The sequence below is a fragment of the Myiozetetes cayanensis genome, unplaced genomic scaffold (assembly GCF_022539395.1).
Source record: "Myiozetetes cayanensis isolate MyiCay16 unplaced genomic scaffold, myiCay2020 scf2-11, whole genome shotgun sequence".
NCBI lineage: Eukaryota > Metazoa > Chordata > Aves > Passeriformes > Tyrannidae > Myiozetetes > Myiozetetes cayanensis.
The window spans coordinates 50,672,660-50,697,216 of NW_026087411.1; the positions used below are offsets into that span (position 1 = coordinate 50,672,660).

General features: G+C 39.4%; 1 protein-coding gene across 2 annotated transcripts in view; it reads left to right on the forward strand.

Annotated features, from left to right (window-relative positions):
• Positions 1 to 74: 74 nt before the first annotated feature.
• The window catches only part of LOC126640066 (coiled-coil domain-containing protein 170-like), a 48,080-nt gene continuing 23,597 nt past the window's right edge, over positions 75 to 24,557 (forward strand). The window contains exons 1-6 of one of the 2 annotated variants that reach the window (XM_050315566.1): positions 75 to 144; positions 1,490 to 1,595; positions 2,138 to 2,379; positions 3,796 to 3,961; positions 4,929 to 5,651; positions 22,605 to 22,736. In XM_050315566.1, the coding sequence (XP_050171523.1) occupies positions 92 to 144; positions 1,490 to 1,595; positions 2,138 to 2,379; positions 3,796 to 3,961; positions 4,929 to 5,651; positions 22,605 to 22,736 (1,422 nt within the window). In that variant the 5' untranslated portion in view covers positions 75 to 91. Of the gene's footprint in view, positions 145 to 1,489; positions 1,596 to 2,137; positions 2,380 to 3,795; positions 3,962 to 4,928; positions 5,652 to 15,498; positions 15,538 to 19,259; positions 19,309 to 22,604; positions 22,737 to 24,557 lie in introns of those variants that run through there. The other variant, XM_050315565.1, reaches the window with a different exon arrangement.

Consider the following 24,557-nt stretch of genomic DNA (forward strand, 5'->3'; position numbering starts at 1 on the left):
GGCCCGCGCGCCAGGAACGTCCGGCGGCCGCGCCCCGCTTCCGGGGGCGGGGCGAGGCAGGGCGCCGGCTCGCGGGTGGGGGCGGAGCAAGATGGCGGCGGCGGTGCCGGCACTGCCCGCGCCCCTGTCGGGCAGGTTCAAGGGGTCCGTCACGGCAGCGGCGCGGAGGGCGGGGGCGGGCCGAGGGACGGGGCCGGCGCCCCGCGGCAGGGCAGCGGCGGCCTTTGGGCGCCGGGCGGGGCCGGGGGGCGGCTCTTGGCCCGGCGGGGCGGGCGGGGGCCGCAGTGGCGGCAGGCGGCGCTGTGGCCGCAGGGAGCGCCCGGCACGGGCCGCGGGCGAGTGTGGAAGCGTCGCTGTGCTCCGGGTGTCGCTGCTCGGCCCCGACTCGCCGGGGGGAAATCCTGCATTAAAAATAACTCTCCAGGCCGTGTTGGCGCTGTCTGTATGGCTGGTCACGTTCTGCTCGTTGTCCTCCTTGAACATAAACGGGGCTGCGGGGAAATGTAAATGTAGTGCGTAGTGTAGTGCGTTTGTGTGGGTTTTCGTGTGGGTAAGAGATGCATGATAAACTTTGAACGTGTCTCGACTCTTAATTTTACATTTCCCCGACTGCATCCGGGCAACCGAGCAATTAAAGAACGCGGTTTAGTACTGAATTAGCTGCAATGTTTCGCTGTTTTGGCAGGGCCAGTCATTTAACATTTTCTTCCTTGAAAAGACTGCTGTTTTTCTTTAAATGAAGACCTAAGAATTTGACCCATTGGAGGGGGTTTTATTACTGTTACTCCTGTCCACTGCTTTAGAGGCACATAAAGTTACTTTTAAGACTGTTTTAACCCCAGCTGGCAGTCAAGCACGGCACAGCTGCCCACTCACTCAGTGCCCAGTGCGGGGGGGGGGGACAGAAGGGGAAGGGTAAAAGTGAGAAAAATTGTGGGTTGAGATAAGAACAGTTAATAATTGAAATAATATTACATTAGAATGGAAAGGAAAAGAAGAAAGAAAGAGAGAATCTAAGAAAAACAGGCGAAGCCAATGAAAACAATTGCTCACCACCAGCTGACTGATGCCCAGGAAGTACCCAGGCAGTGGCACCCCAGACAACTTTTCCTCCTGGTTTCCATTGCTGAACGTGACACCATATAGTATGGGATATCCCTTGGGTCAGTTGGGGTCAGCTGTCTCAACTGTGTCCCCTCCCAGCTCCTTGTGCACCCCCAGCCTGCTCGCTGGTAGGATGCTGTGCTGGTAGGGGAGGCAGACAAAGCCTTGACTCTGGGTAAGCCCAAATCAGCAGTAATGAAAACATCCCTGTGTTATCAACACTGTCTCCAGCACAACTCAAAACACAGCCCCATACCAGCTACTGTGAAGAAAATTAACCCTGCTCCAGCCCAAACCAGCATGAAGACCTTGCATTTGTTTTTAAAAAGTGAAGCTACTTCATTATTTGCTGTCAATAATAAAAATTTGTTTCTCTCCCTTTTAGATCCTTTGCATATCTTACAATTAAAGACAGACTGCCACAGATCCTCACAAGAGTTATTGATACTTTGCATCGACATAAAAATGAATTCTTTGAAGAACACGGTGAGGTAAGAGTAAGGTCTCTCTTTCTCCCTGATGTTTTTTTCTCCCTAGCCCTTGAGACCCCTTCTCTGCCTTGTTTTTACTGGCTTCTTACTACAATTGTTACTTGTATGTCTCAATCTTTTTGTCTGTTTGGTTTTTTTTAAATCATCTCTTTCTTTTAGCTATTTCTATCAGTTCTGTAACTCACTTCCCTGTCTAACCTTTTTGTGGTCTGTCATTTCTGCAACTGCTTTGCTTCCTCAGGTTTTTATGTTGTTGTAGTGTTTGAGAGGCTGTAGCACCTTCCGTGTTTCAACACTTTCTTCCTCTCTACTAAGCAAAAAGTCCAATCTAAAAAGAAGTTCCATGTGCAATTCATTTTAGGATGTTGGGTCTAAAATGAGCTTTATTCACCGAAATGCGTTTTGTTGAATCAAGCTCTGATTTGTCAGAGGCTCAGCTTGGGCAACTAAAACTTACCACTTACATATTTAATGAAAAGTTGATCTGTGTCTCTACAGGAATAAATGTTCAAATAGGAACTTTTGTTCTCCACTTATTTCAGAAGGGTGTCGAAGCAGAGAAGAGAGCTATATCTTTCCTCTCCAAACTGCGGAATGAACTGCAAACAGACAAACCAGTGACCCCTTTGGAAGATGAGTTGCCTGATGCTGTGCTGTGGAACCAACACCTGGACTACCAACGGAATTTATCAAATGGAAATGGAGAACCAAGTTGGTTTCAGTCCCCTTGGTTGTTTGTAGAGTGTTATATGTATCGAAGAATTCATGCAGCATTAGCACAGAAGTAAGTATTTACTAGCTTGGTGTGCTATTTTGAAAAACATTGCTCTTTCCCATTTCTATTTTAGGAGGAAGAAAGACAGCTGAGGAGTAAGATAAAGGAAAATCTTAAGCTTTTACCATATTCCATTTCCCTTGTCTCGCACTTCAATTAAAATTAATACCTTTTCTTCTTCCATACAGCAGAATTTGAAGCTTACTAAATTTTTTATGCTTCAGTTTTGGTGAGTTGATCTACATGAAAACTCTTAAACTTGACTGTGTAGCCTGCCTTCTTGCAGACTAATGTGAATTGCGATATGAAAATCACGTAGCATTTCCAAAAGGTTTGTTAGCCTAGAACTCTCTCTTAAGCCTAAAACAGGGAACGCGAGAGCCACAAATCTGTTGGGAATTCTAACTTGTTTCGTCGCTTGAAATGTAAAGTTACCATTTGAGAACTGTTTCTTATGGCAGTTTACCCACCTTAAGCAGCCCCTGTTGTTTAGTCTGCACCAGCTTCTTAGTTACAGCAGTGCATGCAGACCATGTGTTGCATCAAACTCTGGGAGCTGATCCTGGTTAAAAATAACTCTGCACAGGAAAAACTTGTGCTGGTACCATGGAGAGGTGCCAGTACAGTGTTGTGGGGTAGGAGTGAACAGCTTAAGTTCCTGTTGGTGTTAAAAGAATATGAAAGCTCCATAAAGACTGGATTTACCCCATAGTATTGCAGAGATGCAAACACAGGAATGAGACTCAGTTTCTACTGGTATATTGTGTAATCTGAACTCTTGTACCAAAAGCTTCAAATATGAGATGGATTTACTTGATTGCACTTAAAAAGGTCCATGGATACTTTTCAGTAGTAAGCTTTAAGTTTCTTGATCTCCATTATTTATCTCCTCTTGAGTGTAGGCTTTGATGGAAGTTCATTTGTCAAAAGGTGTATGTGCAAATATTCTCATCTTTGTTATGTTAATTTTCCAGACTCCTAGTAAAGACTTTCATATGAATAACTTCCTATCACTGTAAGATAATCTGGTATGGGAAGTAACTTCAGCACACAAAAACAAACTTAAAATTGGGCCAGCAGTTCTCCACATTAGTTCACTTGTATGTTACAGTTTTAGTTATCTGTGCCTGAAGATTGGAATTCAAAAAGGTCACTGTATGTGCAGTTCCCAGAAGTGTTGTAACTGAGCACTTGTTCACTTTCAGAGTATACTGCTGGAAATATAAAAATGTTTATGCATAGTGTCTGTTTCGGTGAGATATGGCATCAGGCTGTTACTGAGATTTGTGTAAGTCTAGTATGACAAATGAGAAGTGGAAAATCTTAACAAGGGCCTGTAGTATGGTATAAAAAGCTGACCTTTGAGCTTCATTTGCATGTACTGTCATGGCAAGTATGTCAATATATTTTTTCTCCTCTTTTTAGCCCACCTATTGACAACTTTGACGTATTTAAAGAAGGAAAGGCTCAAAATTTCTTTGAATCCCAAGAGGCTGTTATTGCATTATGCACTTACTTTCAGGAACTTCTTAAGAACATCAAGGATCTAGATGAAAAGCAACTTAAGGAGGAACTTTTTAAGCTATTGCAGGTAAACTACTAGTGCTTAATACAAGAATTTAAAATGTCTCTCCTGTGAAATAAACAAAAACTTGAGGTTATAAAGAATTGGAACTATCATATGGAAGTTAAAATATAGCTCTTTTGTTTGTAAAAAATGTGATGAAATCCTGATTGATAGCCATACTGTATTGCTGCTATTGTGGAAATATTTATATTTTAGTTACTTGTCTTAAATGTGACATTTTTGTTAACTGCTGATCTTCAAGATCTTCACTGTGTATTTGAAAACACAGCAATTCTTTTTGAATTGAGTATTTCTCAAATGTTTTAAGTCAAGTTCCAGATGACCTTTTTGGTATTTAACTATAGTTTTTTAAAACAGTACATTTTAATTGACACTCTAAACATTTCTAAACTTCTTTGGGGAAAAATTTAGAAGTCAGTCTGGGCCAGAAGTGGTTTAAAAGCTTTATAATGACTATAATGCCTTTGGGTACAATACCCAAAATATTTTAGGATTACAAAGAAGTCCATTAGCTGGCAACAGTGCAAACCAAGTATTTGATGAATCTTTATAAAGAGATCATTAGTGAGTACTTAAAATACATATACCTAAAATACTTACTTAGCTGTATGTAATAAGAAAAATAAACATGCTTTAATATTCCTTTTTCTGTGTTACCACAGATATTTTTTTGAAATTGCAGTATGGAGAATATTTGTGTTTTAAGCTTTGTCATCAGTGTATCTTTGTTGACCTAAATCTTTCATCTTTGTCACTTCTGATGCGTGTTTCTCATACCTGAAGAAATACAGAGCATTGTTTGGTTTCTTCCACCTATGTTAATCTCACCTACGTTAAGATATCTGTATAAGAAGTTGAGTGTGGAGTTGGAGCCTTCATTACCTAAACGAAAAAGAAGTAAACAAAATCTTTAGTCTATGTGAAGTTAAGTGAGACTTAGCAAATGTGTTTTGTTTTTTCTTCGTTCTAGGTGTCACTGTGGGGCAACAAGTGTGACCTTTCTTTTTCAGCTGGTGAAGACAGCTCTCAGAAGTCTAGTCCCTTACAATCCCTGGCAAACATGGTACCTTACATCTTAGTGAATGATATGGAAAAACTTTGGTCACTACTTGTAAATGCCCAAAAAAATAGAACAGAAGGAAGTAATGTTAGAGTTGACATAATCCTGGATAATGCTGGATTTGAACTTGTAAGTGATCTTGTGTTGGCTGATTTCTTGTTATCGTCAAAGCTAGCTGATGAAGTCTATTTCCATGGAAAAAGTATTCCATGGTACGTGTCAGATACCACAAAGCATGATTTTAACTGGACTATTAAACAACTGCAGTCAGCTAATCATATGTGGATGTCTAGGTGTGGTATAAACTGGGAGGGCAATTTGAAAAAGGGAGTTTGGGTTTTCTGTGACCACATGTTTTGGACTTTGCCACATGACTTTTCCAGTATGGGTGGAGTTGCTCCTGACTTGTATGCTGAGCTACAGAAGTCAAACTTGATTTTTTTCAAAGGTGATCTAAACTATAGAAAATTAACAGGAGATAGAAAATGGGAATATAGTGTCCCGTTTCATCAAGCCTTGAACAAGTTTCATCCTGCGCCTCTCTGTAGTTTGAGAACACTAAAATCTGACACTCAGGTTGGCCTAAAACCTGGACAAGGTGAACAAATTGAGGCTTCTGAACCTGACTGGATGGTAAGTGGGAAATATGGGGTAATTCAGTTTGACGCTGGTCTCTAGCTAAATGATTCTTAACATTCTGAAAGCGAGATTTAGTCTAATTACTTTCTCTGTTCCATGCTTGGCTTCAGCACAGATTCTTTCTTGTTTGCACTTTTTCCTCCCAACTGATTTGTTCTTTTTGTTCCACAAACAACTTTGGTGTTGTGAAAAAATTTATAAATGGTCTTTGTATATGTAAATCAATCGGTATTTCGATATATTTTGTTTTCCTAATGTCCAACATCAGCAGATCTTTAAGATGAATATGTCCATAATATCTTTTTCTTCATTTGTGGGTATGAGTATAGCTTAACAAGTGAAACATCTGCTTCAGAAACAATTTCCTCCATCCCACATTAGCATGTATTTACTTATTTCACTATGATTTGTGCTCCATATGCCAAGCATTGCATGAAAGTTATTATTTTAGAGAAGTCACAGATTAATTCCAGACAGATTCTTTTGATGTTTGATTATAGTTTGCTCTACATTAAGTGACAAGTTATTGGGTGACAGCTTGTAAACATTCATGTAGGATTGAAAATGAAATTTATATTTTAAGATACAGGTGGATGTTGCTAGCCAGTTTTGCCTGTAGGAGGGGAGTTGGCCCATCTTGTAGGAAGATTAGTGGAAGAAAGGACAATCTCATTTTAAGAACATTGAAGATACTGTTTATCTAAGAACCTCTAGCAAAAATAAGCACACAAAACTCCCTCCCCAAATAAACAAACCAATGAACAGTTGCATTAATTGGATTGCAGATTTAACGCAGACTTGAATTACAGGTGGCCTGTCAGCAGTGTAATTCAAGCACTGCTGCCTCTTTCTGTTGTGGAAATTCTCTTTATTTGTCTTTATTTGATTATTTGTCTGATGTTTTAAGAAGCATGCCTTACTTTTCAGAGGGGAAATACAACTCCAATTGCACTGAGAAGTATATGTTAGGAAAGCGTATGCCACACGGGTTTCCTGCTAACTGAAATTGTTAGGTGCCCACTTCTTCTCTTCTACTCTGGTCTCAAAAGCTGCTGCTAATTATGTTCATACAAAAAGATTTGTACAGTGGATAAATATGCTCCAAATGCTGATGATTTTGATTATTTGTGTTTGTGTTCTTCTTAAATCTAAAGAATGTTTTACAGTTACAAGGTCAAGTATTCTAAAACAAAGATGCAAGGAATTTCATGAAGCAATGTGATAGTAGTAGGTAGGGTTCTGCTTTTGAGATCTGGGTTTAGTACTCTCATCTCTTTGTATCTCTCTCTTAGTACTCCTAAAGGGTGAAGTTATGCTCATCCTTAGGCACCTGATTGAACTGCAGAAATTAGAAATCCAGTCAAGACAGCTGAAGGTCAGACTGCTGAAGGTTTCATTGACCGGAGAGAGCTCAGCAGGCCTCTAGGTTTAGTGCTTTGGTTAAGTACATAAAAACCACGATGAACCTGTGCACTGGAGCCTCAGTTTCTCATCTGTGAAAATGCTGATAACTTGTTTTAAGTCCATTTTGAAGCAACAACTTTGGGTCAAGAAGAGAGGAGTGGAAACTGTAGAATATATGGAATGAAAACTTCCCACCTAGTTCAGACATGAAATGAACAGGGAAAGAAATCTCCTTTGTCTGTGGACAGATTGTTTGTAAGGTTGCAAACTTAATTTGCTGGAGAAGTTTGAAAGAGTGTAATGGACAAGAAAAGGATTGTTTCACTGTTGAGGCCACCCTTAACGAATAGATTTGCCTCTTACACAATCCTTACAACGTGCTGAGAAAGTTAGTTTTGTTTTTCACTGGTTCTTAATGTGTCTCTGTGCCCAGGTGGCTTTCAAGCTGTTACTTCTGGGAACTCAGTGCAGATCATTGAAAATGAACGTTATGAAGTTACGAGAAATAGAATACTACAAAATGCTAAATCACTTAGGAGATGCTGTGGTATTTGCTCAGTTAACTGAATTATCCCATTGGAGACTGTGCATTAATGTCTGTGAGGAAGAGTGCCGTGAGACATGTAATTCTTACATCAGCATGTGCATGCTGATGTAAGAGGTGATGTCATGCTGAAAAAAAAAATCAGTTCTATTATCCAGTTTATTAAATGAGCACTTCTCATCTTTTGCCCCTCACAAAGAGAAGTTTATATGGTAATACACAATATGACTACATGGCTACATGAGGAATGCACAGTCATAACTTCCAAATGTTTGACCTCTATTGCTGTAATTGCAAAGTGCTATCTCCGGGCAGAACTGTACATGCAGCATACTTTTCTCTTTGTTGGTTGGCTAGATTTTTGTAAAATTTTGATTGATTCTATGGAAAAAACCTCCAAACATAAATGGTGATGTAATGCCTGTGTTATATTCTCCCATGCCCCAAAAAAAGCAGTGACGACAGATACTCTGATGAAGCGCTGTGCTCTGCTGATGGGTTTGCCACAGTGTAGTTGAAAATAGGAAATACTTTTGTAGCTACTTGGTGTCAATTACTTGTGTAATATAGCTTCATGAAATGGCATCATGAGCTTGCTGCATTTAGGTGGCATTTGCTATTAAAACAACATAAAGCATGTGTTATAACAATAGCATGTGCAGTAACATAGCATATTTTTTTCTTGAGTATTCAAGAAACTTGCTTCTACACATCTGTATTACAACTGATTATCCAAAATGCTTGTACAGTGTAACTCAGGAGCTACTGATCTGTATGTACACCCAAATTTTTGAGAGTTTCATTTCCTATGCTATTTGAATATTTATGGCAAAACCCAAAGGCATTTTCAGTAATTCTGATGACCACAACATAGCAATGGTTTCTACTTCTATTTTTGTCTTACACTTTTTGAGCAACTGTATTTCTCAGTCAGTTTTTGATGGTGATGACTTTCTCTGCTGATGAAACAGGAGGAAAAGTAATGTCTCAAGCACAGTGAAAGCCAGTACACGCTTGATAATACTTGATAATTCATCATGTAAAGATATCTATGATAATTTCTTAAATATGTAAGGCTTTTTCAGATAAACTGATGTGGAAAATAAGTTGATTGTATGACTGGAAACTTGAAAGAATATTGAAATAAATTATATAATTTTGTGCAAAAGTCAAACATTGTTATTCTATTACAGTGACTGGGGAAGCCAACTTAAATTAATTTAGGTCTTAGTTCCTGAAGTTTTTTTCTCTGAAACAGATCTTATACAAAACCCTGTAAAGCATATTTATCCAATAAGGTTTTGATAACTAAAGATGCAAGAGACAGATATCGTAAAATATACTTCTATATCAAGGCAGGGCAGTAATAGAGAATTTTCTAACTTGTTACTCTATTCATATTCCTGTTCACATTTGAAAACCTTAAAGATCATTGAGAATCTCTGAAAACGTATCTGGTAATTACTTACTAACGTTGGTGGAGGTGATGGCATCATTGTCAGGATCACCTCCAGAATTGATAGGTGGCCCATGAGTTCTCAGCAAAAATGGAAATACTTTAGTGTTTTATACTTGCTGTAACTAAAATATTTCCAAAACACTTTGGTTTACACATCTTGCTAATGTCCTATTAACCCTAATGTTGGTGTTGAAATAGTTATTCTAAAGTTCGTAGTACATTTGCATTTGTAATTGAATGAAACAACTTATTTCATGTGAGGCCCATTTATTTCCTGTGCTCTATCAGACAGCACAGGAAAAATGTTCACTCTGTTGCATGAAAATTATCACATGAAATGGTTTTAATAAAAAAAAACCAAAACACCTTAATCATTTATAAAATACAAATTTCAAAATGGAATCTTGTACAGAACTGTTAGGGGTTTTTTCACTAAACAGTTTGTTTGCTTACCAGCCTTCTGTTTACTCAAAATTACAGAAAAAAACCTTATGATTATTTTTATTTAAAGCAATAATGTAAGTTCAAAATCAGCTAACACTTACCTAAGGATCTTAAAATAAAACTGTGAAGATGTGCTGGTTAAAATGGTCCTTTTCTTTCTTTCTCATATGCCAGGGGTGGAACGCATATGAGGAAAAAAGTTTCCTATACCATGGACTCTTTATGTTTTCTTATTTGGTTCTGAGATATTTTTTCCTAAAAAAAGGTACATTTTTATTCTTGCTGATATCTTTCTATTTCTAACAGACCTGGAAATAAAAAAAGGCCACTTAAACATATTTTTATATGAATTAATAATTAATTTATAGATTAATTAATCCACATTCTGCCTCAGCTTTGCTGTTGTGAGTTCTGCAGATGTATTGTGAGAAAGGTTTTTATTTACAGTCCTTTTTGATGTTTGGTTCATCTGCCTTGGTTGCCACTGGGAAAGAATTATAAAATGTCATATTATGATAATTTGCAATGAATAAACATATTCAGTACTTGTGTGCTGCTTTTGTTGTGTCACTTTTCAGTAAGCTACATTATCTAGTCTTTCAGACTTCCCTGAAGCCAAATTTTCATCCTCATAGAAATTAATTTTTCCTGGGATTCCACTTAATTTTTCCAAGTCTCTCTCATGAAGGAAAAGATTAAAAGCTGAGGCAAGATATATCAAGGTATATTTTTTTTGTTTGCTTTCTTAATGTTAGCTAATGGACTAGCCTTACACTACCATGGTAAGGCCGATGCTTTCCAAGTGACTAATTGATGAGAGGCCTGATAGATACAGTTAGTTGTAGCTTCCCATGTGCGGATCACACGGAGTTTGTCCTGCAGCTGTGGTATTTCAATCAGTGATTAATTTTAAAGGAGGACTTGGTTGTTAACCTGTGCTGGTTTAAAGGTAAACCGGCAGGAGAAATGAAGCCAACTCAAAAGAGATTATATGCCAGAATTACATTTCAATAAAAAGAATACAATAAATACAATTATACAGATGAACAATTGGTTTTAACCCCCAAAACCCCAGACGTATAACCCAGCACCCTGGGGCATGAACAAAATGGTGTTTGTTGGCCCCCATGCTGAACCCCACGTGGTCCTCCTGAGTCCAAAAGTAAAAGGAGAGCAAAAATCTGTTGGTGCAAGTGATGGTCACAGTCCAGTTGAGAGCGCTCGTCACAGGCCGGTTGAGAGAGGTGTTCGCAGTTCAGTCAAGGATCTGGTCCTCCTCTGCATCCCATGAGTAGTACTCAGAAGTCCCAAGGCCCCAAGGATTATATACCCTCAGGTTCAGGCAGGAATGCCCAGCACCTCCCCCAGGGCGGGGAAGTTCCACAGTGGGTGATTGTGAGTTGTGGGCTGTGAGGACAGGAACATCCTCCTGTCTCACAGGCCTCTTAACACTCAGCTTATAGCCTCTTAACACCCAGCTTATAGCCTGAGGGGTCAGGTGTGCTCTGGGCAGCTGCTGCAAATGGTCTATTGTTAACAGTTTCTGGGAAATGACATAGAAGGTTTAGAATACACAGTTTGGGTTACACCCACCCAGGAATGAACTGGTCCCAGCTGTTCTAACTAGGACATTACCGAATGTGGAGACACAGAGCCTGACAGCTGGACAAAGGGTCGAGGCAAAGAGGCAGAAGTAGCCAGGCCTCCTGCTGGGGGTATGGCAGGGGCTGTACAGAAGCGCTTTGTGTTCAGTGAGGTGCTGAGTAAGGCTGGCACGGGGCACAGGGGCATCTCCCAACTCGCACCCCTTCAGCTCAGGCATCTGCAAAGAAGGGCTTTCTCCTCTCTTAGCTGCTAACATACAGAACGCTGTGCAGGAGGTAGTCACAGAGTCCTTGAAGATCAGCAAGGCTCAATCTACAATGATTGTGTATATTAATGCAGCAGAGAAGCACGCAAACTGGTAAATCCATGCTTTCCTTCAGTAGGGGTGTGTACAGAAGGGCTGTTCAGGAAGCAGAACCAGCTTTTTTAACAACCATTTGTGGCCTGGAATAGGTTTCAGCTCTTAACTCCCACTTCCCAAGAAAATACCTTAACTGTTATAGGTCAGGAAATGCACTTTGTTCTGATCCTAGATTGCTTATATGCATACACAACTGTTAGTTTTGGTCTAGGATCTGTGTAAAATGCAGAACAATTTGGAAAAAGGGCTAGGATCCAGGAGTGTTCCCTCAAGCTAGCTGAAGGGTCTCTTCACCTACTTTTCCTTCTGTCCAGTGACTCCTGTGGTATTTGCATTACAGTCCTATTTCAACCCAGGGAATATGTGTACCCATGGCCTAAGGTTAGGGAATTAGGAGACAGGTAAATTCGTCAAGAGAGAGAAGGGCCTACTGCTTGCCGCAAGGGTTCTGTGTGTATCAAAGATATCTATGTGTATATCAAGGTATCTATGTGATCAAAGAACATCCCTATTTTTTCCATAGTTGGCTGTATTCTTGTTTTCAGGTAATCCTGATTAGAGCTACACTTGAATGCCTCTGGCATGTGTTGGATATGCAGCTTTGACTGCACCCGTGGCCCTAGGAGGTTTTGCTGCTATTTTGCTGGAGCCTGATGGAAGTGCTAGCAGGAGCTAGTTGCCCAATTCAAATCAAGGAGTTAAACTGAAAAGATTTTTGGGGAAAAAAGGACTCTTATTTTGGTTAGGCAGAAGAATAGATGTACTTGATCAGACTAGTTAATCCTTCTTAAGATTGTCCACTATCAGATTTACAATAGTAACTGTTATCAGACACAATTTACCTACACTCAATTTATACATCTTAAACCTTGAAGTAGGAAAGCTGAGCATAATGAACTCCTCAAGAAAGCTTTCTCCACTACAAGATGATACTAGTGATGTGAGGGGGTAGAGGAGAAGCACAGTTCAGTGGGACATGCTCTGCTTTCGGAGTGGATACCTTCTGGAAGATGAGCAAATTAGTACCTTGGAAAGTAATGCCCATGACTTTTATGCCAAATATTTGTTAAAATGTGGCCACTCTAATTATTCTAGCTGAATTAGTAGATATTTAAGTCCTGTGGATTAATTTCCCCTGAACCCCCTTCTATTTTAATGTTGCTAGTGTACAATTCTTTCTACCTCAGCCATAGCTGCTTTTAGGTAATGAGTGTATGAAATGTGTATATGTGTTCAGGAGATCATTTGTAATTCGTGTACATGAAAAAATACAAATACTTCTCCTTCTCAATATGGTGCTCATGGTTTGAGGTAAATAAATTTTTTTATAGTGTTAGTAAAAAAAGGAAATTTTGGTTTCAAAACTAGTATTAAATATTTTGATTCAGTCTTTTAATCACTTGTTACAATAAATTTAAATGACAAGATCTGTGAGCAGTAGAATTAATGAATGTAATTTTAGCCTTTGGCATACTAAGCACTTTGAAAGGTGATTTCTGCTAATTTGTGTCACATGCTAAGAGAATCTCTGGTTCAAGTGACCAGAAACTTGGTACCACTGGGGTATTGCAGACACTTCCTCTCCATCCACCCATATCCTACAAGATACAAAGGATGTCTCTTTCATTGAGTGAAGGGCAAGCTATCGACATCATCACATGGCTTTTAGCTCTGAAATTATTCTTAGATATCCATTCTCATTTACATACAGAAAATAAAGTTAGGAACAGATATTTCAACACCTGCAGAATCTCAACTGGTATATTTTTGAGTGTACTGTGATTGGGGTTTCATATCCCAGATCAGTTTTAGCATCTTTTCTCAATACTGAGCATTTTCACAGAAGGGCAAGTTTGTAGTAATTTTTTAATTATTATTTTCTGTTTCAAAAATTAGAATGGCATAATTCAAGAGATTTTGCATCATTCTTTGCTCAGAAAAGCGGAGAACATCCTGTCCATGTAGTTTCTATAATAAAACATGAATTTGATTCATGAAAATGACTCTTTGAAATGATCTATTATTAAAAATTCTGAACTAACCCTTCCTAAGTCGTTATTTCCTGTTCCTGTTAAGGGAAAAGAAAAATGGAGTCCTTTGGAGAACTCTACTTGTAAATATTAGCACAAGGGTAAAGCTCTTTTAAGTGTGAGCATTGTGTAATAAGATACTTTTTTCTTAGTCAAATGGGGCCTCAAACTGCTCCATTCTTTTCTGGAATGTTACATTAAATTCCTATGTCATCTTTTTTTCTTGCCTCTTTTGTTGTTACTCTTGCTGCAGTTCATCAGATTCAGCATGCTTTTTTAAAGCCAGATAACTTCATAGATCTATGGTAAGATACAGCTGTATAAGTGGCTGAAGTATAGCTCTTGAACCAGCTGTGGCACTGCAGGACTAGTGATGGGGAAGTGTGCTCGAGCACATGCTTAGGAAAGTTAGGAAGAAATTTCACAATCATTTAATTCTGCATCTGCATGCTCCTCCAGTAATAGGACAATTTAGGCTGTAGTCAAATGCTGGGCAAATCCAGGATTATATTTTCATTCAAATTTGCAGTGGACAGTAAAGCTTGTACCAGATTTATGTTATGTTTATGTAAGACCACAAGCACAAATTTAACCTGTTAAAGATGCTTAATAGATGCAGAAGGAGGTTACCCTGGAGCAACATTTTGCACCATGTGGTGGTAGCAGCTTTGCTCTATCTCTGCACCCCTAGCTGCTCTGTCAGCACTGGAGGATTTTGATTCAGAAGTGCCCTACTGGGTTTCACTCCTCTGCTACAGCACCAGCATTTGGGTACACTAAGAACAGTGGTGTTCCTGAAACGTTTTCGTGCCCCTAGGCCATCCTGTGTGGCTGTTAGCTCACCCTTCACCTGTGAGGACGAACTGGAAGCATGCCCACCAAGGAGCTGTCACCACCTCACCTACAGACAGCAATTGTGTCTTTCCCCGGACACTTAGGAAGATGGAGGCCGGTGGCTCCTGGCCTTGCTGCTGCCTGTGCTGCCCAGCCTCAGCCCCATGTGGGTCTCCATTTCCCCTGACCTGTTCCCAGCACTCCTTCCTCACAATAAGCTGTTTTTCTCCTGTCCTTTATGAGTTTAGTGGCAGATTCCAGCTGAGGGATGGCATTGTTTACCGCTGCGATTTAAGCGGTTGCAGCCTTTTAAATAGGGTGATGACCCACGCTAGCACCCCTCTGCTTGGGTAGGACTGTTTTCTGTCCTTGGCAGCAGCAGTGAAAAGGCGTCAGGAGCACCGAGACGAGGGGAAAAAAAAAAAAAAAAAAAAAGAGAGTACTATCCCTAGCCTTTCCGTTTTGTTTTCTGGAAAACATGATTAAGTCAGCATTCCTAGGAAAGGTGAGGCACTTTTTGACTTGTGAGTACAGAAACGGTGTAAGATGGCACTGTGCCTAGAGGCACGGGGATGAGCTGATTAAACAGCTCGCGGGGTCTTCAGAGAAAATTATTCGCAGCCTCCATACAACCCGCAGGTTTCATTTTCTTTTACTGGTACCTTCAGTTTCTCTCCTGCCGTGTTTATCCACTCCATTTGGGTGAAAGGTGAGGAGGAGGCGCTCTTTCAGCTGGAGGTACTTCAGCGTTCATCAGGGAAGGCTGCTGTCCCCGGGCTGCGGAGGTGCCCGCTTCCAGGTTCTGGGGGGAGAAGGCAGCCCTGCTCGAGGAACAGCAGCTGCTGCTCTAGTGTCGTCCGCTCCCATCGCCTCTTATGACTTTTTCTGAGGAAAAATTGGATCCAGTTTCCTCAGGTAATGTTTATTTTAAGTGAAAAAAAACCACAAACAAAAAACACCCCACAAAACCAAACAACAAAAAGCCCCACGTTTCTGTTGCGCATCTCTTTGTAAAAAGTTTGTTCACCTTCGCACACCGAGCACTCTTCCCCCCACCTCCCTTCCCTGGTCGCCGGCCCCACCGCGGTGCCCCCTCCGCCCTTCCCCGGGACGCGTTGCCAGGGGGACGGCGGCGGCCATGACGGGCCGTGCGGGCCGGGGGGTGGCGGCTCGGCGGGCTGGCCCGGGCACCAGCGCAGGTACCGGCGTGACAGAGGGACGGAGGGCAAGGCAGAAAGGGCAGAGGGGCTTGGGGTGGTTAGAGTTTGTCGTTGTTGTTGCTTTGTTTGTTTAGGTTTTGTTTGTTTGTGTTGGGGTGGGGTTTTGTTTGTTTGGGGTTTTGTTTGTTGTTGGGTTTTTTGTGTTGTTTGTCTGTTTTTGTTTGTTTTTGTTTTGTTTTTTGTTTTGTTTTTTTTTTTTTTGTTTTTGTTTTTTTTTTAATATTCCCCCGTTAGAAAATAAAGCCCTGGTTTGGGAAAAACGCCCCCTTCTCCCCTCACTCTTCAGTAGCTTCTGTCGGTGTTGCTGTGGGGGCTGGCTGAAACTGAGGCTGGCTGTAAACCCCCCCTTGCAAGTAATTTTTTCCAGTTATTTAATTTTGCCTTTCAAGCACCTACCCCCCCTTTTGTCCCCCTCCCCTCAACCCCTCCCCGGCCCCCCAAAACAGCAACCCAACCACTTTTGCCTCAAAAAACCAACCCCCCAAAGCACAACTTGTGCAGGTGCAGAGCTGTGCCCGGTGGTCCACGTGTGGTGCAGTTGAAGCTCAGTGAACTTCAGCTGATCATTACAGCTTATCTTTATGCACTCAAGGCCAAAAAGATTTTTCTTACTAAGTGTTGCAGAAGGGAGTAGCTTTCACGGAGTAGGAATTTATAGTTATCTAAGAATTTCTTCTTTGCATCTCTTCTTCCTTTGAAACTGGTTTGCTGGCTTTGATGTGAATTTAAGGGAGAGAATATTTCTTAGAAGGATCAAACTCTTTTGTACTAAAGATATAGTAGAAAACTTGTAACAGCTTTATATTCCAAAGGATAAATAAAATATTTTTGTGTGAACAGCTCAGTATCTCCTTAGCAGTTGAGCATCACTTTTGTGATGAAGCTGTATTGTTCTGAGACAAAAAAAATACAGAATTCTGGTAGTTTCTGGTGGCAAACAACCGCCATTATATTAAATACAACTGTTATGACCCAATTACAAAGTTTTTGTTAGCACTGCTTACTGATAGAGATGACAGCAACCTGCTCCACGTTCTACCCATCTGAAGCCAAATAGTTTGTGAATGTTGCTTTTGGGACTCAGAAGCACATTAGAAACTATGTGTTTATAAAATGTGGGTTAAAACTGGTAAATCAAACTACAGCAGTAATCGGTCTTTAACTGTGTATATACCAACACACTTAAATATTTCTAAAATATTTGCATTTTTTTGACTGCTGTATAATAGGCATTGCAGGAAAATTTCAAGTGTTGACATTGCAAGATGATCTGTTTTTTGAATCTCACGTATAAGTTACTCTGTTACAGAAGTCATTTAACTCTATTCAACACTGATAAAGCAAAAGCAGTAGAGCAAGTTATTTGCACAAATCCCTGCATAAGCACTTAATTTTGTCTTAGCAATTACCCTTTTTATTGTTCTGGAAACAAACACAGCAGCTTTTTGTTAATAATTTTGGAAAAGCTGTGAGAGAAGTGTCAGGGGAGTTCCATATTCCTTAATTTATTCATACAGACAAAAGATGAAGTAACGCAAAAAACATGTTAAGCAATGTTTAAGAGGAGGTGATGTGTCTCTGTAATTGCTTTGAGATGACTGCTGTCTTTCGTCATATTAAATGCATTTATTAGATTTAAATGGAAAGTCACCTCATCCTAACAGAGAGAAAAATGAAAGATGAAAATGCTTTAACTGCTTCTTGTAGTAGTAGCAGATAAGACTAAAATTTTTATTGTGATGAAACTTTCATTTGGGCCCATTAATCAAGCTTTAAATTGGCCTCTTAAGTAGAGGAACACCAGAGAGTGATTTTTATCTTCAGTAATACCTTTCAGTGATTACTGCAAAGGGAGGAGAGTAGACCTCAGCAGTACCCTTCTGAAAGGAATTTAGAAAATCTCTTTGGCAATTTATTTGAACTGCTGGGAACACTTAGTTTTACATGTTTCTGGAACAGTACACTAATGCAGAAAAACTTCACAGACATATAACAAGAAAAGAACTTTTCAGAATTACACCAAATGCAACCAATGAGTGGGTGTAGTTACAAGGAGAAATCAGCAAGGGGAAATAAGACTTTACTGAGCTGGAAGTGATCAAAAGTAATTGGGTATTTCTGGCATTTTAAGATGTGCAAGAGCAACTGACAGAATGGAAATAGTTGTGAAATATTTCTTGCAAATTTTGATTTATGTTAGTAAGTCATTATCAATACAAACATTTTGAGATTCCTGACAGGCAAATTGGGCAAAATATTATCTATAAAGAAGTCAACTTTACCCAAAATATACATACATGATAATTAATTTGTGAAGTTTTTTGCCTCCTGAAGTGACTCCAATTAATTTTAATATGTTTTTGCATGTGTTAACAAAATCTGAGTCACGTCTTACCCTCTCATGCTCATTGGTGTGTGTAGCTGCTGTAGCTTTTCTGAAGCAATGTGCATGCTGGATGGCTGGCTAGTTGTTGCTACCAAGAAAAATCTGCTGTAGCCGAGTGCTACCTGCCTTCCCTGCATTTGACTCAGAAATTAATCTCTAAAAATTGTCCATTGCCTGATTTTCATGTTACTTATTGATATAAGATTTGCTTTTTATCCTGTAGATTTTATGAAAGAAATGTATTCTAAAACTTGTCTTTATACTAGGATAGATTGTTTTTCAAAAAATATATTTTGAAATTTTGAAAAAAAATATTTGCTGCATGCTAAAGTACAATTTTCGTCTCTGTTTAGATCAATTTGTTCAGAAATTTAAGCTAGTTAGGCTGTGGATGGCAACAGATTTTTAATACTAGGTTTCTAACTGTAGATAGAATAGTTAGTATCAAAACAATATTTAAGATCCCATTTTCAGCATTTGAGACCATACAGAATTAATTCTTCTTGGTCCCTCTTGTCCTGGAGAGCACCTTAGCCTGCCACAGGCCCAATAACAAGTTTGGGGAGTAACATTTCTTTGTGATTGCTTACGGAGATAATTTTTGTGTGGAAATTTTTCGACTGCCCATTCTTCCCAATACTTCGTGTTGGATGTTGTCTTCTTTCTTGTTCCAGCAAGTAATGATAATAATGAATTGTGCTGTTGCATTGTATTTTCAGAAATAAGAACAATTTTCATCTGTGTACGCACCCGTGAGCATTCATTTGTCTTGGAAAGAAATATTACAGATTTGGGATTTGTCATTTTGTTTGTTTTCAAAATATGAACAGTTATGACACTTGGAATTATAGAAATTGGTGAATACTGCACTGTGTCCAATCACTTAAGGTAGATCATGTGTAATTGCTCGGGGTTTTTTTTATTTTGAAATATATTGGTGTAGAAGACATGCAGGACAAAAGGAGAGGTGAAATAAAACTTAGAGCACATGAAAAGCAGTGGCAAAGGAAGCGATCACTGAACAAAGGCTGACTGTGGAGCTGAACTGGTGAATGTGACCTAGAGAAGTCCTAGAGAAGTGAAGGTGTCTGTTTTAGTTAGGTATGCGTTTGAATATTGTGGTGGCCATCAAAGTGCACACAGGCTACTAGAGAAACTTTCCCATGGTGTTCTGCTTTTATGCTCAACCTAGGTGATGAACCTGTGAAAAAGTTTAGTACAGCAGGCTTGCTAAAAAATTAATGTCACGTGCCATCGTATTGCAAATCTATTTAATTTTCAACCTTTCTTCCCCTTCCCCCCATTTGTTCTGTAGAAGCGAAGGAAGAATGGATTCAACAAAGGTTCGTGAGTCATCATTTTTGGTATGTCAACCCCAATGTGATAAGATGCTTTGGGAATGGGAAGAAGAAATCCCTGCCCTGAGGAGTGTCCATCTGCTGTGGGCAAGCGGCAGTGCATTGACAAGTCACGCAGGGTAGCAGTGGGTGCTTAAATGCTTGCTGGGGGCTTTCTGTTTCAATAAAGATCTTTTAAAACATAGGCTTTGGCAAAGGGGTAGAGAGAGTGTGTGCAGGCAGTGGTAGTAGCATATGCCAGGGCTGAAATAAGGAACACATGAAATAAAAGCTGCCAAAAGCAGAATGGGAGTGAGTGACTTGAACAATTGGCTGATTTCAAAGTGCATGGATAGGTGTAAAACTACTGAATGTTGTTGAAGTTTCATTGTTTCTGAATCAAATGAAGTTTGCCAACTAAAGGCTGGGTTCCAGGGAGGTGAAGGTAATTATTTGGTAAAAAATCAAAACAAAAAATGCAACAATAACAACAATGACCATATATTGTTGATCTTTTAAAGAACATTTATTGCTAACAAAGCCAAAGGTCCAAGTAGATACTGCTCTTAAGAATTGTAAATATAGGTTTAGCTTCTGTTTAGTATTTGATGTTAAATGAAAACTTCGTTTTCTTGCAGTAAGTGGAAAGGGATCAAAAGAGTTAATAATGTGAATGGGAGAACCACCCAAAATCTAGATTATTTAGAGCAGATTGAGTGATGTTGTCTTAAGGCTTCTCCTGTCTACTGCCTCTTATTCTTTTAACACTTTATTAGTTCTATTTTATTAACAGTAATCAGTAGAGGTTACAGAGTCCTCATGAAACATTACAAATCTGAATTTTTCCAGAGATAGAAAAGTGCCACATCCCCATTACAAATTTTATCCCTACAGCAGAGTCACACCAAGTTAATTGAGTTGTCTGATAGGTCTTACTAAAGATCAGACATGCGACTGATGGCAAAGCATAGAAACATAGAAAACTACTAATACTAAAGCATGCACATTTCCTGCCAAAAGTGTGATGGTAATGCTAACTTTCCTAGAGTGGTGCCACCATGTGTGATTAGCTTTATATGTGCTAAGGTGCTGGAGGATGCCTCTGTAAATCTCACTAACACTGTAGATGAGCGAAATGGTAATTCCCACTGACGTTTGCACCTAGCTTCATTTAAACCTCTTTTTAAACCTTTTGGATATGTATCACAATCTTTAAAGTGCTCATCATTTTAGAATCTAGATTTGTGTGAAAAACACAGATTTTGGAAGCTGCAGTTGCAAAGCTGTTACAGTGGTTATTGCTGCTGAATGGGGGCTTCTTTCTTCATCAATGCTCTGAAATGTTTTTATTTCATCCGTTTTGAGATGTATTCCTTCTTTCTGTAAAGTCATAAATGGTTGTGTTTGTTTAGGGAAGAAAAAGAAAATCTACATTAATACAGTACTATAAATATTATAACATACATAAATAGCATACACAGTATTACTGTTTGTGTAGCCCTGGTGTATTACAGAATGAAAAAATGCTCTCTACATCAAAGGATTTCATGTGGTTGTATAGTGTGAAACAAGTGGAGTGGAGCAAAAGGAAGACAAAGTACCAAGGAGGTGGCACATGCCTTCCCTCACTCCCTCAGCAGGCTGATAAAGTGTTGAGAACATTAGCAGCCCTTTATCTCTGAGATTGTGTTGTAGTGGCCGTGAGCTTACTGCATGTATCAGACTGGCTTGATTTAAGTGGCAACCCCTTCGTGAAAGAGCACAGCTGAGTGTCTTTGGGGGAGATGAATGCAATTAAACTTGATGGGTCTAATCTAGGGTCTACTAGTGCATTGGAAAAAAAAAGAAAACAAAGAGTTGGCAATATTATAGCAACTAATCCAAGGTGATTTATCTGCTGCTGCAGTCTTAACTAATAGTTTTGCCTTATTCCCCAAGGATTTCTCTGTGTATTTCTTGGTAGAGATTTATTTTACTAGCTGTTATTTTTTTGTTTCCTGTTTAGAATGGGTAGGAGCTGCACTTCTAATTTATTTCAGCCTGTAAACTGATGCTGATATAGAAAAGCATGAAGGGAGACACCTTGTCTCTGTCTCTATTGGAATATCTTGTTTCTACAGCAGTCATTGGCTGGGGGAGTTTTGCATTTTGTGATGTTTACCCAAATGCATGAGGATTGCAGTCCTGTGTGAGAACTGATGGATTAAAAATCTCACATGCGGTCCTATACCATGTGTGCTACCAGCATAACTTAAACTTAGTTCTGTTTTGAAGAGGTTACATTTCATCATTTTATAGTTACTATCAGTTGAAAAAAAGTTTCTGTCAAAAAAAAGGTCCTCTCAAGACCTCAGATCTTAATTTTCAGCTTGAAAGACTTAAGTAATAAAGGCCAAGAAATCCAGTGCATTCCTGCTCTACTCTAGAAGAGCAGAACAGTGCAAAAAGGAGAAAGCCTACCGTAGAATCTAAAGGGCACAGCTAAAAGAGTTGTGCAAGTGTTATGAAGGAGACTGTGCTAGAAACACAGAGGCAGTGCTTGCCATAGAATCAGGACTTGAAGGAGAGTGAAAGGAAGTCAGCATGGTGATTGCTGGGGATGAGAATGCATCAGTCAGAAGGCTGAAGTTGTATCCTAGTGATGAAGTTCAAAAGGACCTTCAGCCTTGACAGGTTGTAAGTAAAAGAACAAATGGCAAGCCAAAACGTGACTTGGAGGGGCAGATACAAGTGTCTGAGTAGACATGGACTCTTCAGCCTGGTAGAGAGGCTGTGGAAGTGAGATATGATAGAAATCTGCGAAATCGTGAGTGGCACAGAGAAGTTGGATAGCCACTGCTTTTTTTTCCAACAATTCTTCCAAAATAAAAAGGAGGGGACAAGCAATGGAACTGAAGTCTAAAAACCATAGTGGTTCTTTGAATAAGACACATCTGAAGACTCCTGTTGGGTTAAAGTTTACGTGAGTTAAAAGAGTGACTGGATAAGTTTGTAGGAGAGGCACCTTTTAAATGTTGCCAAATACATAGAAACTACTGGAAATAACCAAAGCTGAAAACAGTGGAAGGCCATGGGATTGTTGAGGAGGAATATCTTACATGCTAGTATACTTTAATACCAGTGTTGGTGGCTGAACTTGCAGATTCAAGTAGTGACTGGTAGAAAAGTGACTGCTTAACCTATTTTTCAGTCAGGGCATGCTACTCTGGGAATAGCATATTTGGAATAATGGCCTGAGTAGCTTTATCAAACAAAAAAGCACTGCAGTAAAAATGTTCAAAAATGCGATCTCAAGCGGTTTTGTTTTCATGCTGTCTTCACAGGAATCTCATGATCACGTTCTTTTGGATATTCCTGTCACTAGAGAGCAGATGAATCATTATCGAGCTGCAGCTGAAGCTGCTCAAAGTGAACTTGCAGCACTTTCAGTGAAGTGTGATTGTGTCCAGTCAGAGGTACATTTAAAAACATTTCAAATCCTTCTCTAAACCTGAAAATTCTTTGCAGATACTTTATGCAAAGAATAAAAAGGTTACAGAAATTCCAAATCTTGCTTTTACAACAAACTTTTGGGTTTTTGTAAGATTTTTATTTTTAGAATTTCTAAGTGATTTATTACTTTGCTTCCTTCTGTGATCAAGAACTAATTATGAGTTTAAATTTGAAAGATTTGAAACAGTCTCGATTTTTATCATTGTCATCTAAATTAAATCTTTTTATATTAAACCTGAAAGTATTTTTAAATTGTAGTTGTGTAAAAATTCTGATAGATATCCTCCTGTTGTTGCTGGTGAGTTAAAATATACCCATCTTTACTCATTTCTCCTCTTTATTCAAATTACAGTTCTACAAATTTGCTTTGCTTTCATCATCAGTGAAATTTTGTTTGTACTAATGAGGTTGATTGTAACTAGAAAGGCTGAAGAACACATACACATACTTCTCAGCTCTTCCTGCTGTCTAGACGGTGCTTTTCAGGAGAGGTTTTATTACAGGATGTTTCCAAAAATATGTTTTTTTTTTTAATGTATGACTGACTAAAGTTGATTTGATGTGGGCAGTGGGCAGTTTTAAAATGGAGTAAAATTTGACTTTAGAAGACATGAAATGCTTATGTTTATTTACATATATTTACAGTATCCAGGCAGAACTACAGGGATAAGTGTCCATTGGCTGAGCTTTAATTTGATGAGTTGATCCTGAAATGACTGCAGAGTTCCCCTACACTTAACATCTATCCAGGATCAGTGCTTTAAATTTCAATTTTAAAAAGCCATACAGAATCTCATGTTCTCATACAAAGAATTTATTACTGGAAATGTTGAATGGCTTTATTGCCAGAACGACTGAATGATTTATAGATTCTTTCAAGACTGTGCTTGCAAAAGCAAAAGAATAGTCAAGAAAGCAGCTGTTCATGCTCTTGTTAATAAAGACCTTCATGACCCAGCTGAGGTCAGAGCCTTGTTCTGCTGAGTGCTCTGTAAAACTCATGATATGGGATTATTCTTGCTTTTTCTACTGTTGGAACTGACCACAAAGACAATGGACAGGGGAAAAAATATCATATGGGGAGTTGAACCACAGAGAAATTTTAAGGTTATGAACACTCTAAGATACCATAGCTTGGTCCAGCTGCCAAGCAAAGCAATTCTATTGTTCCTTTAGCTGCTCATTTCCTTCCCCACACTGCCCCACCCCTTGTGCCGGCACAGATGTATGTGTAGTTTTTATGGTGCACTGTTTTGTCGATGCAATTGAAAAAAATCATTACTTTCCTTTTGAGTTGTGTTTTAGTTTCCCAATCTTATTTCACCTCAGAGCCATATTAGTGCTTCTGCTAGCACAAAGAACAGGGTGGAGTATGGAAATGAAGGCCATGAACCTGGGAAAAGGCCAAGCTGCTTTTCTTAAAGTCAGTGCTGCTTTGTGTCAGCTCCAAAGTGTCTGATAAAACAGCACTTGCATGTGAATCATAAACTTATTGAAAACTATGCTGCTGCTGCTGCTGCTGCAAGGGTGATTCTCCTACCTGATTTAGCCTTTTCTCTGTGACGTGGCCAGCTCCACTTCCTCTTCCTTCTCTGTGAGAGGAAAAATGAGTTCTTTTCTGTCATCTGTTATTTAAGTTGTTTGTGGAGGAGTCAAACGCAGAGCTAAGGACAGACATGCGTGGCTGGAAGCAGGAGAAGCAGGACTTCTCTTTTCCAAGGCAGTTGCTGTTCAGTTGGCTCACCAGCCTCTTGAATTTTTCTGAATATCTTGGGTTTGGTCAC